Source organism: Magallana gigas, chromosome 5, assembly GCF_963853765.1.
Source record: "Magallana gigas chromosome 5, xbMagGiga1.1, whole genome shotgun sequence".
NCBI classification, from domain to species: domain Eukaryota; kingdom Metazoa; phylum Mollusca; class Bivalvia; order Ostreida; family Ostreidae; genus Magallana; species Magallana gigas.
In genome coordinates this window covers 27,652,580-27,667,916 of record NC_088857.1, presented here as the reverse complement: position 1 = coordinate 27,667,916, position 15,337 = coordinate 27,652,580, and the positions used below count along the sequence as shown (strand labels likewise).

Below are 15,337 nucleotides of genomic sequence, written 5' to 3'. Positions count from 1 at the left end.
CAAAATATATTAAGATACAATTTACTTTTATTTCTACTTCATTTACATGTTCCACATGTACTTGTGGACAGGACAGTGAATATACACCACCCTACCCTCGTACTTTTAAACTTAAATTTACACCCACTCCCCCCCCCTCCCCCACCAAAAAAATCATCTCTTGTCTGTAACCAACTCATATTAACGTCTCTATCGAAATTAATGCAAAAATAATGGCGGTACGCCACTTCAAGGTAAGTTTTTTAACCGGCTGGCCAAGAAACACAATAATTAAGGAAAAGATTTAAAACAACAATTTATAATACAATGTATTCATTTAAGAGTTCATTTTGCAGCTTCCGGTTTTGTCTATTCACTTGTGCAAATAAGATAAGTTTAACTTAAGCTGGATGAAATCATTTATTTCTATAAATGTCATTCTCGAATATATCTCCAAAACTGGATCTATAGTGAATAAGTTTAATTAAGTATATGTACATGTTTTTTGAAGATTACTAATTACTAATTAATTGGATTCTTAAATTCAAGCTCCAAACGTTCAGACGTATATTTGCAACCTTGCCTTATAGGGAGACAATGATTTATTCATATTTACAAAGATTTATGACATTTTGTATGGTGATATTCCAATATTAACGTTATATAAATTTGGATATTTTAATACTAACATTATTATGTATTGTCATTCATTATTCTGAAGGAGTTAAAAATCCTTTTTATGTACCGATATACCGATTCTTTCAAAATTTTGATTTTTATTCCTTCAATGGAATGTATTAAATTATTTCTATTACACAAAAATACTCTGTTTTGAAGATGCGGATACTTTTGGGGGCATTCTTCGACAATGGTCATCTGCCGCATTATTCAATGATAAATTCGATGAGCATTTGGTTTTGTAGATCGGCTCAACATCAAATCCCCGAAAAGGGATTGTTTACGTAATACTAGTATCGAAGACACCCGAGTAACGTCAAGGGATCAACTATTCCAATCTAATTAAAATTAGATCTTTGATCCGCTCCTATAGTTCGCTACACAAAGATCTTTGTGTAGCGATCAATTAGGAGCGGATCAGAGATCTAATTTAAATTAGATTGCAAGTATTTTGTACTCTCCGTTTCCTATCGTTTGTTTTAGTATTTTAGTAAAATAGTATTAAAAGAGAGATATGTACATCAATATTGGGTGATGGAATTATGTAATCGACATTTTGACTCCTTCAAACAGTCACGTTAAAACCCCGATTAGTTAATCAAGAACCTCACAAGAGAGAAATCTTCTAAATTTAATGTCCAACTTGACAGGATGAACAAGAATTGGATTGCAATGTGTCAAATCATGGCCAAAGTTCTTAATCAATTTTCTTTTGCATCAAAGAAAGGAGCCTGTTGATAGACAGAAATACAATCAATTAGCACCTGCAGAAGACATTTTGCACACACTTTTCAGGAAACATCTTTAAATTAGAAATCTCTCGGCCATAACTAAGCGGGTACGCGCTACTCTATGCGCAGATGGATATTGATTTCGGTTCTATAACGTATATATTGAGCTCTATCGCCTTCTTCTTAAGTTCTCACATTTCATTGCATGCTTGCTCACAAGTTCTAGTCTTTGGCTTAAATAGAAATATATCAAATTACACGAGACATTTGGTATTCAGTGTGTCTATCACGATTTTGTCATCCAAGAAATAGTTTACACCAAAGGAAGGTAAGTTGTGTTTTTTTAAAATCAGATTTACGGTAAAAGAGGTACAACATTGTATTTTTTTTTATTTGAAACTTATAAAAAATGATATATCAACCAGCATAATATATCATATTAAAATTATATCAACTTTAAGTGGTTATGCATCAAACTCATATGTTTTATAAGTGGGGTAAAATATGTTCATTTTTATAACAGACATTTTAATATTATCGATAATTTTATCGGCATAGTGTTGAAACAACACCTATATTAAAAAAACAAACTACATTACAAATTCATCAATGTGGAATTGATTTTGCCATAACTACTCAAGAAAATCACACAAAGTGTCTTGTTTCCTTTACATGACGAGTAGTGGGATGCCAAATTGCAGGCAATGGTAGCTGACGATCTAATGAATAAAGAGGGTTAAGCCTCGGACGATGCATTCTGATCAAAGATCCGACCAGTGCGAACCATAAATAGGCAAATGATTAATTCACTGTGTCTGTTTTGATTGATAATGCTGTCGAGATATTTCGATAGAGTAGATCCGATTAGCCGTGTCCCAGTAAATTGGCTTCATATTTAGTAATTGCTACTTGGTTGTCTTAACCATTTAACTGTTCAGCATCGACCCTGGAATTCTATCCTATAAAACAGAAACAAAGGTGAATGATTAAACCGTGGGATATCCTCATGCTTTGAACACTTTCGTTTTCTAGGGAAAGAGATATAAAAGTCCGCTTTCATTTACTACAAAAAGGGAGTAATACAGAATACACTTTCATTTACCAGGAAAAAAGGAAATAAAAAGAGTTTTAAAGTTCTGTAACTTGATCTTTACAGATAATAATGTCCATTGGGTTATTAACATCCACCATCCAGGCAGCGAAGAGGATCCGGGATAGAGCAGAGCCAGTGGTTCAGAATTTTGGATCGGGCGTGGCATCCTTAGTTAAACAAGGAGACGACTTTTCTTATTTAGGAAAGAAGAAATCTTTGTTAGACTTCATACGTCTCAGTGCCGTGGTTTGCGGAATCGAATTCTGTTATGCTGCAGAAACTGCTTTTGTTAGCCCAATTTTGCTAAAACTCGGTGTACCAGCAGCGTTTATGTCACTCGTTTGGTGTTTAAGTCCACTTTTGGGAATTTTGCTGGTACCCCTTTTAGGTTCTCTAAGTGACCACTGTAAATTGAAAATCGGTCGTCGACGCCCATTTATCATTTTTCTGGCAACTGGAATTGTTCTTGGATTAATCATTGTTCCCAATGGCAAAATGTTAGGAAAACTCATGGGTGACCAAATCGACGATGATTTTAACAAGGACTCTAATGCAACTTCCAATATTTCACTTCGGAGTACTGTAAATTTTGAAGGGAACTTGAATTTGAGCAATTCATCGTTTAACAAATCAGATTTATATCAGACCAAGAATGACTCGGAGATCTCTCAATATCATGAAGACCACACCAAAGGGATTGTTGTCACTATACTCGGAGTAGTTCTTTTGGATTTTAGCTGTGACGCAGCTCAGTCTCCAAGCAGAGCCTATCTCCTGGACGTAAGTATCCCCGAGGACCATTCCAGAGGACTCAGCACGTTCTCTATCATGGCAGGACTTGGTGGATGTGTAGGCTACGTTTTAGGAGGAATAAACTGGGATTTAAAGCACGCAAAAGGGTGGTCTTTAGAACAACATGTGATGGTCGTTTTTACCGCAGTTACGGTATTTTTCATTATATGCCTCTTTATCACACTAACAAGTTTTAAGGAAATTTCTTTGCATGAGCAATCAGCTGAGGATTTACAAAATTCCACGAAAACCATGAAAAAAGCAAAGTACAGCAAATTTACAAATGAGGAAGATGAATACCAGCATGATCAACGCGAAGAGGGCAATATACACACGTCAGACTCCGTCCATTATGGATCGACAGACGGTTCCAACACTTCAGAACCACGGACAAAAACAAACCAGTCCAGTACAGAGGAACAAGAGATTCCTGCTCAACAACCTTCTTTGCAAAATTCAAATCTAGCTTCTTTGTTGAACGAGGTGAAATTAAAAACGTATTTTGTTTCAATAATTCGAATGCCCAGGTCACTGTTTATTCTGTGCTTGACTAATTTGTTTTGCTGGATGGCTCTCATCTGTTACTCCTTGTATTTTACTGACTTTGTTGGACAAGCGGTTTACGGTGGAGATCCAAAAGCGCCAAAGTTGAGTCACTTACATCAACTCTACAATGACGGAGTTCGTCTTGGTTCCTTCGGAATGGCGTTGTATTCTCTGTCATGCGCAGTGTACGCAATGTTTGTTGAGGGACTGGTTGAAAAATTCGGTAAATAAAATATTGCTTTTGTTATTTTTTCTTTGTAAGTAAATGGTATTTTAAAATATAACCCAATTGAAGCTAGAAAATATAAGAAATTAAAAGCAATTCACGTTACAACTGGAAAAAAGACTATTTTTGCTCTCCCACCCGTCAATATTGTTTCATTACTCCAGCGTCTTTCTTCTTTTTTTCTTGTTGTGTTCCTAACATGTAATATAACACCAGAATATGATGGTTCTTATAAACTGTTTTTGAAAAACTTTTTCCTAAAATGTCATATGCTGATTCAACATTCAACCAACACCTTTCAAAATAGACTTCATGAGTTACTCAAAGTCAATTACTAGTATTGAATTCATGAATGGGTTCATATCCCCTTTCATTAATACGTGTAATTTAAAATTAATGAACTCGGATTTTAGAATATAAATAATCCGTTTGGCACCAATTTATGTAGATTAAGTTGCGATTGATGTGAACACCAGAAACCGAAAAGGTTAGAAAACGAAATAAGAAAACAAAACTTTAAACTTTGTGTTTTACAAAATCCACGAATTCCCACGAAAAAAAATGTACCTCATAAACTTTGGAACCTGTATCCACCACATTAACTTTTATTAACGTCTATTTTGAAGGAGCAAAGAAGGTATATATCGGTGGACAACTTGTCTACACTGTTGGTATGGTCATTATGGCGGCTACCCTGACTCCTGTCACTGTGATTCTCCTCTCTCCTACCGCTGGGGTCATGTACGCCACACTATTTACCTTACCCTACATGATAGTAGCCAACTACCATAACAAAGAACAGGTAAGTGTAGCCAACTACCATACCAAAGACGAGGTAAGTGTAGCCAACTACCATGACAAAGAACAGGTAAGTGTAGCCAACTATCATACCAAAGAACAGGTAAGTGTAGCAAACTATCATACCAAAGGCCAGGTAAGTGTAGCCAACTACCATACCAAAGGCAAGGTAAGTGTAGCCAAATATCATACCAAAGAACAGGTAAGTGTAGCCAACTATCATACCAAAGGACAGGTAAGTGTAGCCAACTACCATAACAAAGCCCAGGTAAAAGTAGCCAACTACCATACCAAAGGCAAGGTAAGTGTAGCCAAATATCATTCCGAAGGTCAGGTTAATGTACGCCATGCTAATTTACCTAACATTACATGATCGTATATCCAGCTAGCTAGCGCACCAAAGCGCAAAGACCATGCAGGTATATGTACGCCACGCTCTTTACCTTACCCTACACAATCGTAGCTAATAGCCAGTATAAAGATAAGTTATTCATTATTCATGAAAACTTGTATGGTTATTTTGTTCTTGTTTTATTAGTCAGGTTTGAGTTTCAAATTAATTGCATTATATCTAGTTAATGTTAAAGCATTATTATCAACTCTCTTTTAATTGATGAAGCAAATAAAAGCGTTGAATCTGCACGGCTAGTATCACAGGCAGATACTCTGTGGCATACTGAATCTGATATGAAGAGTGTAGGAGAAAATTATATGCTTAGTAATACAAAACTTGATTTTTATTAAAATTAATTAATATTTTCCCTTTTTTCTAGTTTTCTCTCGAAAATTTGAGCGAAGAAAACAAGATCCGGGGACTTGGGACGGACGTGGCCATCGTCAGTAGCATGGTGTTTGTGGCCCAGTTTGTGCTGTCCACCTTTGTGGGATCTGTAGTAGACGCCACCGGAAGTACTGTCGCCGTGGTGTTTCTGGCAGCCCTTTTCAGCCTTCTTGGTTCTCTGTCTGCAACTCAAGTCCTCTATTTAGACTTATGAAGAACTGGTACACTAAACGATGATAGTCACTGTTGATTTGAACTCCATGCTCTCCATGCTGTTACTGTACATTTGCAAAACTAGAGTTTCTCATTTCTAGGATAAACAATTATAATTTGACTTGATAGTTTATGGCAAAAGGACAAGAGCGTACAAGGCCTGACAAATCCCCTCCCACTCCACTCCCCGTGCCCAGGATTTTGAAATGGCTTATGAACATATAAAAAATCTTTACTTCTCAAAGTGTGCATCAGTACATGTACATGTATAATACAGCACTGCATTCTCTGACAAATAAATAATATACATTAATTCATGTACTTGGTACTAGTCTTATTTTCTTTGTTTTATTTGTTTGCATTTTAAACATTAGAGCATGATCTCATAACTGAGCTAGCGCAATTTTTATCCAACATTGTGTGTACAGATTATGAATATTACGTAATTATTATCATTATATGAATGGTATTGGATATTTTTTTCATAATAATCCAATAAAAAAGCCAAAAATGTTTTACTTTAAAGCAAATGAGTTAAAAATAAAACGCCGCCGTCTATACGATTCGAACACCCTCTCAATCGAGAAGGATGGACTACGAGCCTCCGCGTATCGCAGTGAGCTACGTTAATTACAATATGTAGATTAGCCACATTAGAGTAAAGGGGAATATCTTTAACTGTTTGACATTAATTAGTGAAGTAAAATGGTTTTGGTAAAAACCACGAATTTGACTCATTATGGGTCTAGACTCCATTTTAATAAATCAATAATGAAAAATATAAATGAAAACTCATTCTTTAAACAAAAGTACTTTTAGGATAGAGTCAAGACCCATTCATACCTATAATTTGCATTTTAGAATAGTGAATTATCGAAGACTTTGGTATAAAATGCTGCGCAGCTTAATTCGGAAACCTACACCTGTCGTGTTTATAGAATGGAAGCACAATATTGACTTTCATCGTGAAATTTATACTAAAAACGATGCATACAGGCCAAAAACTAATATTCTACCTTAATGAAATTCTTTTGTCTTCAATGCCCCTAGTGGGGTATATACAACGCCTTGAACATTGTTAACGTGTTGGTGCAAAACTTGCATAAATTCTAACCATTTAACGTGCATTAATACGAAACGGACAATATACCAAAGAATTTTTTGAGAACTGACATCTTTTAGAAAGCGTCATTTCAAGCACAGTTTAATTCGCAGATCAATAAACATTGGGAAAAAAAACCAAAAAACAAAAATAAATATCTATCCATTCTGCATCAAATTGCATTGTCTGATATCACTTTCTCTACCAGTTATAACCAATCACTAGCCACTGAGCACGAGCAATGACGTCATTGCTGTAGTCCCCGTCCGTAGTTCCTACGTCAAGGTTCGCCCAAGACCTTACATTTCCTATTCCAAAGTTGTAGGCAGCAACTCCTCCTGAAAAAGAAAGTGACCATATTTTGCCATAAGAGAACCAAAGCCGAAATTTAAAAATAAAATGTTAGCCTTTCAGGATCCATATGGAAGACTGTCCACTCATCAAACAAAGCCAAAAGGCATTTGACAAAAAAAGATATTTTTTTTTTATCTTTATTGATTTGGTTTAATTGTATGCGCAAAATATTTAACTATAACACATCTTATCCACACGATTGCTTTAATCACAAACTAAAGACTGTTTTTATCTTAAAGAAAAATTATATCTTAAGAAACTTTTGATGTGGTGTCCAAAGTACCTTGTATGTGTTGCTCTGGTAACCAGTTTGGAAACTTGCTGACAACATCTCGGATGAGGGGTACGAGGACATATTGCGTCATCATACCAATGTGGTCACAGCTATCATACTTGAACCGAGTGCACGTCAAGCCAAAGCGACAGACTGGGCACTTACGTACATCACACTGCAGATAATGATGATAATAACAGTTACTTCTTTTTATAAATCTCACGTATCTCTCATAAATATACACGTACATCCACTGCGTGTTTTTAAGGAGAAACACTTAGACTTTATCATTGTCATACAAAAGTATCTTAATATCTTCCTTTAACCTTTTTAGAGTTGGTGTTTTAAAGCCATTTTCTTGCGTATGAATATAATCAAAGACTCTTGAACTTCTTTACAAAATCTACTTTACAAACACAGATTACTCTTCCCGAACATTTTCTTGATCGATTGACACACTGAGCAAGGAATTGTGTTTGACTTCCAAATGTGAAACTGATTTCTAATCATAGATTATAAAGGTAATGAAGGTTTTTTCTTAGCTCTTCCATTCATCGCATGCACGTAGAAAACATACATGTACTGTTCTTCTAACAAGTTTTTAATTACTATTTTCGAAAATCTCCATTCTACTCGCAATTTATTCCTCAAAAAGGACAACTGTTATACCCTATGAATCAACGAAGAGGTATAATTTTTAGGAGTTAAACGTTACAGTCTGAAATTGACCCGTTATTCCCCTTGTATGTCACCCACCTGCATTATTCCGTAAGCGTTGTGCTGATCTCCCCAGCCATCAGGGGTCAGAGAGAAGCCAAAGTTAGACTCCCGACTTGCTATGCCTGCTATAACAGCTGGGTGTAAACCTAGAGAATAGTCAAATTAATGCTTAAATGTAGCACAGTTGTAGGTGAATCAATAATAAAAGGATGGCGTAGGTCTAGGAATTTGACTGAATATTATACGAGGATTGTTCGGAAATTATTGAGACAAATCGATTATTTTCTTTTCTAAGTTAGGAATTTTGGTGAAAATTGGCATAAACACTGAAGAAACACCAACAAATAATAAAACAAAGTAATATTTAAAAAATATTTAATATTTTGTTTACGATAGTAGATAAACAAGTCGGTGGTCGCGGTACCCGGCGCAGCCATGAACTCGGAGATTGAACAACTAAGTGTCCATAGAATTACAGTTAATGATAAAAGAAATCAAATTAAATATGTTCATTCTGCTATTCTTTGCGACTAACTGTTGATTAAGTTTCACTGATGTTCGAGTTAAAATACGGATATGGTAAACATATATTTACTAAACAAAAAAAATCTGACAACGACTTTACATTGAATTTTCACGTCAAGGCGGCGCAACGAAAACCATTAAACTGGTGGAAATCTCAGAAGAAGACCTTTTAAAGCCACGCAATTGCGTAAAAAACTATACGATGACAAGACAAGGAATAGAACTTCAGATCATCATATTTTTTTTCACTGATTGTTTAACTAGAATTAGGCCAAAGGGATTAATTAACAACTTTTGACACACTAACTGTTGTCAACAGTTCTAAAATATGTAAAAAAAAAATGACTGCAGGAGACATTCACAGTAATAAGACTTTCAGGTAAAAATAACTCGATTTTTTCTCTAAAAAAAACAAGAATGAGAGAAAATGTAAATGATGACATCTTGAAATTAAAACAAAAGATTAGAAATAAAGAATAATTCTTATTTCAGTTCGTTTGTAAGGTGTTTAAAACATGGGAGCAATAAGAAGCGTTAAAATGACGTTGCGAAAAGTTTGCGGTTGCGCCGGGTTACAGGACGAAGGCACGTTGGTCAGCTTACTAGATATGATCTATTCATGCCATGAACAAGAAACTTTTCACATTGATAAACTCTATCCTGATTTACGTTTTGGTAAAATTTCAAGAGTTTATCTTTTTTACTAAAAGAATAAGAGAAAATGTCTCAATAATTTCCGAACAACCCTCGTTGTAAAAAATACAAAAATACGTTTTATGTTTAATATGAACGCCGTACCGTTGTAAATTAAAATGTTAAATACTTTTAAGCATTGCTTTTTCGGGTTTGTTTAATGTTTATGCCAATTTTCACTAAAATTCGTCACTAAGAGAGAATAATATACTAGTTTTGGGGTTATCTCAATAGTTTCTGAGCAGCCATACATGGTAGGTTTCTAACTAAGCTGACAAACGGCGAAGTAGAAGAGGAAATAATGCAAAACAATGCAAAATCTTAACATTAATTTTTACTTTAATCCACGATGCAAGTCAATCTATATTGTTTTTTTTTTTAATTTAATTTATGGAGGTCAAACGCTGGTCAAAAAGCGGTCTGTTTATTTAAAGGAAGATATTAGAAACAATAATTACATGTATGTGAAATATAGAGGATACTAGTCGTTGATATTTTAATAATGTTGCTCAGAGAGACCAATAAGACATACACATTTCGGCTCCAATCTGTTTGAAGCAGTCTTTGTATTTTGCCGCAAGATTTATATGGGCGTCAAGTTCCCGTCTGGACTCTGCTACCCCTAAAAAAACATGAAATCAAACTTTTTTAATGTCCCGAAAAGGATAACTTTATTGTTTTACCGTTGATGTGAAAAAAAAAGTCTTAGACTTTACCTCCAGATTTCCTTCCAGTAGGGTGTAACAACATAATGTTCCCAAAGCAGTCAACAACTCCTGTAAACAATCAATTCAATGTTTAGTGTTTATTGTACCGAACGACAGGTGTTAATATATAAATAGTGCCTGTTTGGGAGGGTAACAGTTGAAATTGACACCCCGAGAAAACCATTGTCAACCGACGCGAAGCGGAGGTTGACAATGGTTTTCGAGGGGTGTCAATTTCAACTGTTATCCTCCAAAACAGGCACTATTTATTTTGTTATACTGAATGTCTTTTTTAAAAATTTTAAGAAAATTTTACTGCTTTTATATAGGAATAACGTGAATTCTACAGCGAACCGTACGCGCATAATTTTCGCGCATGTAACATTTTTTAATGTTACCCGTTGCCAAGTGCGTTGCTAACGCTGAGGGTAATAGTAAATATTATTAACTGCGTCTTAACCAATCAGATTTCAGTATTTAACATGAAAGTATAACAATATAGATTGTATAGATTTAAATATTATTAACTGCGTCTTAACCAATCAGATTTCAGTATTTAACATGAAAGTATAACAATATAGATTGTTATACTTTCATGTTAAATACTGAAATCTGATTGGTTAAGACGCAGTTAATAATATTTTCTATTACCCTCAGCGTTAGCAACGCACTTAGCAACGGGTAACATTAAAAAATGTTACATGCGCGAAAATTATGCGCGTACGGTTCGCTGTAGAATTCACGTTATTCCTATATAAAAGCAGTAAAATTTTCTTAAAAGTTTTAAAAAAGACATTCAGTATAACAAAATAAATAGTGCCTGTTTGGGAGGATAACAGTTGAAATTGACACCCCTCGAAAACCATTGTCAACTTCCGCTTCGCGTCGGTTGACAATGGTTTTCTCTGGGTGTCAATTTCAACTCTTACCCTCCCAAACAGGCACTATTTATATAATGCAATCTTTTTTCAATTCTACTTAAGCAAATTACGAAGTCAATGTTTACCGGTATCTTTCCATCAAAGTTTTCTAAATATATATAAAGGATTTTAAACGATTTTGTAATAGAATTAATCATTTAATATAATCGTATGTTCATTCTCATGATTTTTCTTCATCATTGAATTAAAAAAAAATTCGAGGGAGTGAGATATGATGAAAAATATGACGATGACAGAGAATTAAATATGATTATATTTTTATGTTTGAACGTAGTGATTTAGATTGAAAACACAGTTTAAGGGCTGGGAATGCTACTGTGTGTGCTAATTGCGGTATATCTGATAGATTGTTTAAAATACATGGGATGTGGGCATCGGAAACTGCAATGATGGATATATCATAGATAAAATTAGAATCTAGCTAATTGTTAGATTCATTAAATTTGGGATTGTGAACATTGCTTATACCGTTCTTTCGTTCTGTATCGGACGTTATTGCACAAAATAATAAATATTATAAAAATGGTGCGCCAATGTTATGTTTTATTCGAGATTGAAGTACATAAGAAATATATTTTTTCCGTTTGAACGAAAAGATTTTCTTTCGTGGTAATGATGAATATTCATGAGGAAGACGGGGTTGGTTCGTGTTCGAATGTGATTACGAGTAGAGTATGTTCAATTAGTATTCATTCTGACGATTCCGAACGACACGAGAAAGTCGATTTTTTTTACCTGAGAATGAAATGATTGATCATACCAGAATGTTGAAAAGATGCATACATGATGCATGATTTAAGTGGTATTGACAAGGTGCTTGTCAGGTAGACAAAACTTCGTGAAGATTTGGCAATTGGTTTGATTTGAATGGGCGAAAAAGTGTTATGGTATTTTGTAAAAGAAGGAATTTCGTGATGAGCGCCTACTTGTATCGGGCGTCAATGCACAAAATAATAAATATCATAGAAAAATGAGGCTATGTTTTATTCGAGATGATGAAAGTACATGAGAAATACCGGTACATGCAAATTAGTACGGAAAATTGAAATATTTTCCTTAAAATCTTCAAATCTCATTCACTTAGCGAAGATCTACAAAATTAATTGTAACCCTTCCGCGTTCGTTGAGTCAAACATAACAATTAAAGGAAATGTTTTTATAATTGTAATGTGAAAATGATTACCATTTTTAATTCCTGGTTTCGGAATGAGCACTTCCGTTTTCGGAACACAGCATTGTCTTTGAGGATTCCCATTACACAGTCCTTTCTGATATTCCCCATCACAAGGGAGGTAATCTGGTCCACACAGACCTTTCTTTTGCAAGCAAGGCCCATCTTTGTCTTTTAAGTAATATCATTGTACATTATGATTTATCATAATCACGTGGTATAATCAAAAGAATTCAACAGCACTTCTATATACACTGTACGTTTAGGAACATTTGTGTATTTAGTTAATTTCTGTTCAAATCTCATGCAAAAGAGACAAATAGTGAATGATTTAAATCTGAGTACATATTAACTGTAGATTTTATTTATGAAATATTCAACAAAAATGAATTGGCCATAAATGTGTCAACCATGACCATATATGCAGTATGCACTTATTCTAATTTCGATTGGTTTACCTGTTGTGACGTTGTAGTGAGTCCATTTCCGGATTGCGTTATATAACGTGTAACCAGGACAATCTGTGTCTCTGACGTCTTGATGACCATACAGACTGTATGACGGAGTGATGGCTTTTCTCTGCATGGCACACATCAGAAGTTTATTAGCGGCCGCTAAAGCTGCTGGTGCTGGCATTGTATTGTTGAAGTTTCCCATGAAGGAGACGGCCAATGACACATAGTCATAATGTAAAGTATGAGACCCTACGCGATCCCAACCACGACCCTTGTACACTCTACCATCACCACCAATAAGAAAACTGTACGCAATGTCATTCCAGCCTATAGAATAAATAAAATATATAAAACCAACCTATTGCGGTAAGGAAATAACATGATTTGCTGGAGCCGAACACAGGAATTTGCTATCATACCATATGTTGGCCTTATCCCAGTCAGCAACCGTTTGATATACATGACTGTACGGTGTACCCTTCATTACAGATACAAGTATAATTTCAAGAATCAATCTGCCATTCATGTCTTACATGTACTTGCACCTCGGCCATTCCGTTTGGCCTAGCGCGCATTAGAAATAACTATGAACGAATTTTGAATATACCTCTGGTGTTCATATGGAATCGTTGAATGGCTCTCATCAGTTTCCCACACGAGTCAGTGCTGTCACATGATTGAGTGGCCGTGTGATGGATAAAAAACATCGTAACCGGAAGTGTCATATTCTCAATGAGCTTTGGTTCGGCCGCACCCCATGTGTCACGTGACAAAATTGGAAGACCCAGGCAGTCGCCAGTGTCCTGAACTGTATAAATAAATCGCGATTCATCATTAATTATGCCAGCGCCAATGTGTCAAGTTTAGACATGCATACGTTTAAAGTTAAGTTAACAAAAATTGAACATATATTTTAACGTTATGGTTGACCGTTACATGTTGAGTTATTAAACATTTTTTGTTTCTGAAGCACCTCATACCGGTATGATAGGGGATATACATGTAATAAGTGCCTTTTGGAAAGGGGCGATCATAATTTTCTTAAGTGATGTTTGGAATGTGAACCCCCCCCCCCCCCCAAAAAAAAAGCCAAATCTAATCAAAACAACACATAGATTCGGTAACTAAAGGTTATTGATTTTTCAATAGAAAATAATTTGCTCCCTAAAATCTTTATATTTATTCACTAGATCTGTTAGAAAGACACTAAAAACATAAATTATGATATACTCTGTGCTCAATGGTCCAGTTGTCCGTGGCCTATGCTCCATAGGGAGTGAAAAGTCAAGTAAGTCAAGTAAGAACTGTATACATGTAGTTCGATATACATGTACATGTATCATGATGAATATATGCATCGCTTTCTGAACATTTGATATACACATTGACAAGAAGTGTTAAATACAGACCGTCTATCTTGGGAGAACAGCATTTCAGACCAGAGTCGCTCCCGCACACCCCCGGGACGTAGGAACCTTCACACTGGTTCGTTTCGTTTATACATTTCCCGCCAAAACCGCTGCAAGAGTTCAGGTCGTCTGAAAATATATATGTTCAATCATGGATGACCAAGCGTCTTCAATAAATAGTGTAGAGAGTTATGAATAATAAGTATGTAAAATTTTACCTGCTTAACGGAACGATATTTTACGCATGGATTATTCACTAAATCGACTCTTTAAAAGACTTACTTAAGATAGAAAATTCTTCTACAAGGTTAAATTGTTCGGCAGATGCAATCAGATGAACGACTAAAAGCAAAAGGTGTGTGTAAATATCCGCCATAACGTGATCTGTCTATTACACTGGCTTGTTTTTTACTTCCTCCTTTACAAGCATGTTAGACTCAGGCACGTGATTTTCCAGTTTTGAGTTTTATTTCCCCGTGTAGAGCACTTTTAAATTACTTCAAACTTTCAAGGACATAAAGGTTGAACCCAGAAAAAAACATGCAAAATAAATAAATAAATAAATAGATGTATTTTTATTAATCCCTAAGTCGGGACGCAAAGTTTATTTGGTTTAAGGAGCCCGGATGGTCGACAAGTTATCTATCCGATCTACATTGTACCTTAAAACTTCAAGTAAGTTTATTGGGGGGGAGGGGGGAAATAAACTATTGTATGTACTTAATGAAGAAAACATCCATCCTTTATCCTTGTGTCCTTTCTGACATATATTATCTTTCAAAGTTTATGTTGAATGGGAAGATGGTTAACGTTCCAAGTCATGGGACCAGATACTTGTTTTGATGATGATGTGCTAGAGATGATTGATCGGAAGTCCACTAAACTGGGTACCATAAGAAAAGAAAATTATTAAGTCTTGATCAAAAACATAAGTTAGTTCAAGTTATGAAGCTTTCTTAATGCTCCTTTTATGGCCAATATTTTTACACCCTGCCTGGAGTTTTAAGGGATTGCTATGCCAAAACTTTGTGTATAAGCATAGGGGAAGATTAATAGGTCAATTAGGCATTGTAGAGATTCAAAAAGGGGGGGGGGGGTTAATAAAAATAAAAAATATTATTTTGGTAAGGATTTACAAAAATATTACAG

The 15,337-nt window shown here is 35.2% G+C and overlaps 2 protein-coding genes across 2 annotated transcripts; one reads left to right on the top strand and one right to left on the bottom strand.

The window, feature by feature from the left end:
- Positions 1-2,468: 2,468 nt before the first annotated feature.
- LOC105331247 (membrane-associated transporter protein) lies at positions 2,469-6,124 on the top strand. Its single transcript, XM_020068533.3, has 3 exons — positions 2,469-4,042; positions 4,672-4,847; positions 5,617-6,124. Exons 1-3 carry the CDS (start codon positions 2,551-2,553, stop codon positions 5,836-5,838), a joined length of 1,890 nt encoding a protein of 629 aa, XP_019924092.3. The 5' UTR covers positions 2,469-2,550; the 3' UTR covers positions 5,839-6,124.
- An 868-nt stretch (positions 6,125-6,992) lies between these two features.
- LOC105331238 (uncharacterized) lies at positions 6,993-14,625 on the bottom strand. The gene is made up of 10 exons (XM_034455424.2): positions 14,471-14,625; positions 14,189-14,317; positions 13,387-13,587; positions 12,783-13,106; positions 12,337-12,495; positions 10,222-10,281; positions 10,038-10,127; positions 8,324-8,433; positions 7,577-7,742; positions 6,993-7,277 (listed from the first exon to the last, which is right to left on the bottom strand). Exons 1-10 carry the CDS (start codon positions 14,562-14,564, stop codon positions 7,141-7,143), a joined length of 1,470 nt encoding a protein of 489 aa, XP_034311315.2. The 5' UTR covers positions 14,565-14,625; the 3' UTR covers positions 6,993-7,140.
- Between the last annotated feature and the right edge of the window lie 712 nt (positions 14,626-15,337).

Bases quoted from the DNA above. Each gene is read 5' to 3' on its own strand.
- LOC105331247 (XM_020068533.3), top strand. From the start codon at position 2,551: ATGTCCATTGGGTTATTAACATCCACCATCCAGGCAGCGAAGAGGATC. The intron at 4,043-4,671 runs GTAAATAAAATA...TCTATTTTGAAG, and splicing joins GGGACTGGTTGAAAAATTCG to GAGCAAAGAAGGTATATATC. The intron at 4,848-5,616 runs GTAAGTGTAGCC...CCTTTTTTCTAG, and splicing joins ACTACCATAACAAAGAACAG to TTTTCTCTCGAAAATTTGAG.
- LOC105331238 (XM_034455424.2), bottom strand. From the start codon at position 14,564: ATGGCGGATATTTACACACACCTTTTGCTTTTAGTCGTTCATCTGATT. The intron at 10,128-10,221 runs GTAAAGTCTAAG...ATGTTTTTTTAG, and splicing joins TACTGGAAGGAAATCTGGAG to GGGTAGCAGAGTCCAGACGG. The intron at 7,743-8,323 runs GTGGGTGACATA...CATTATCTGCAG, and splicing joins ACGCTTACGGAATAATGCAG to TGTGATGTACGTAAGTGCCC.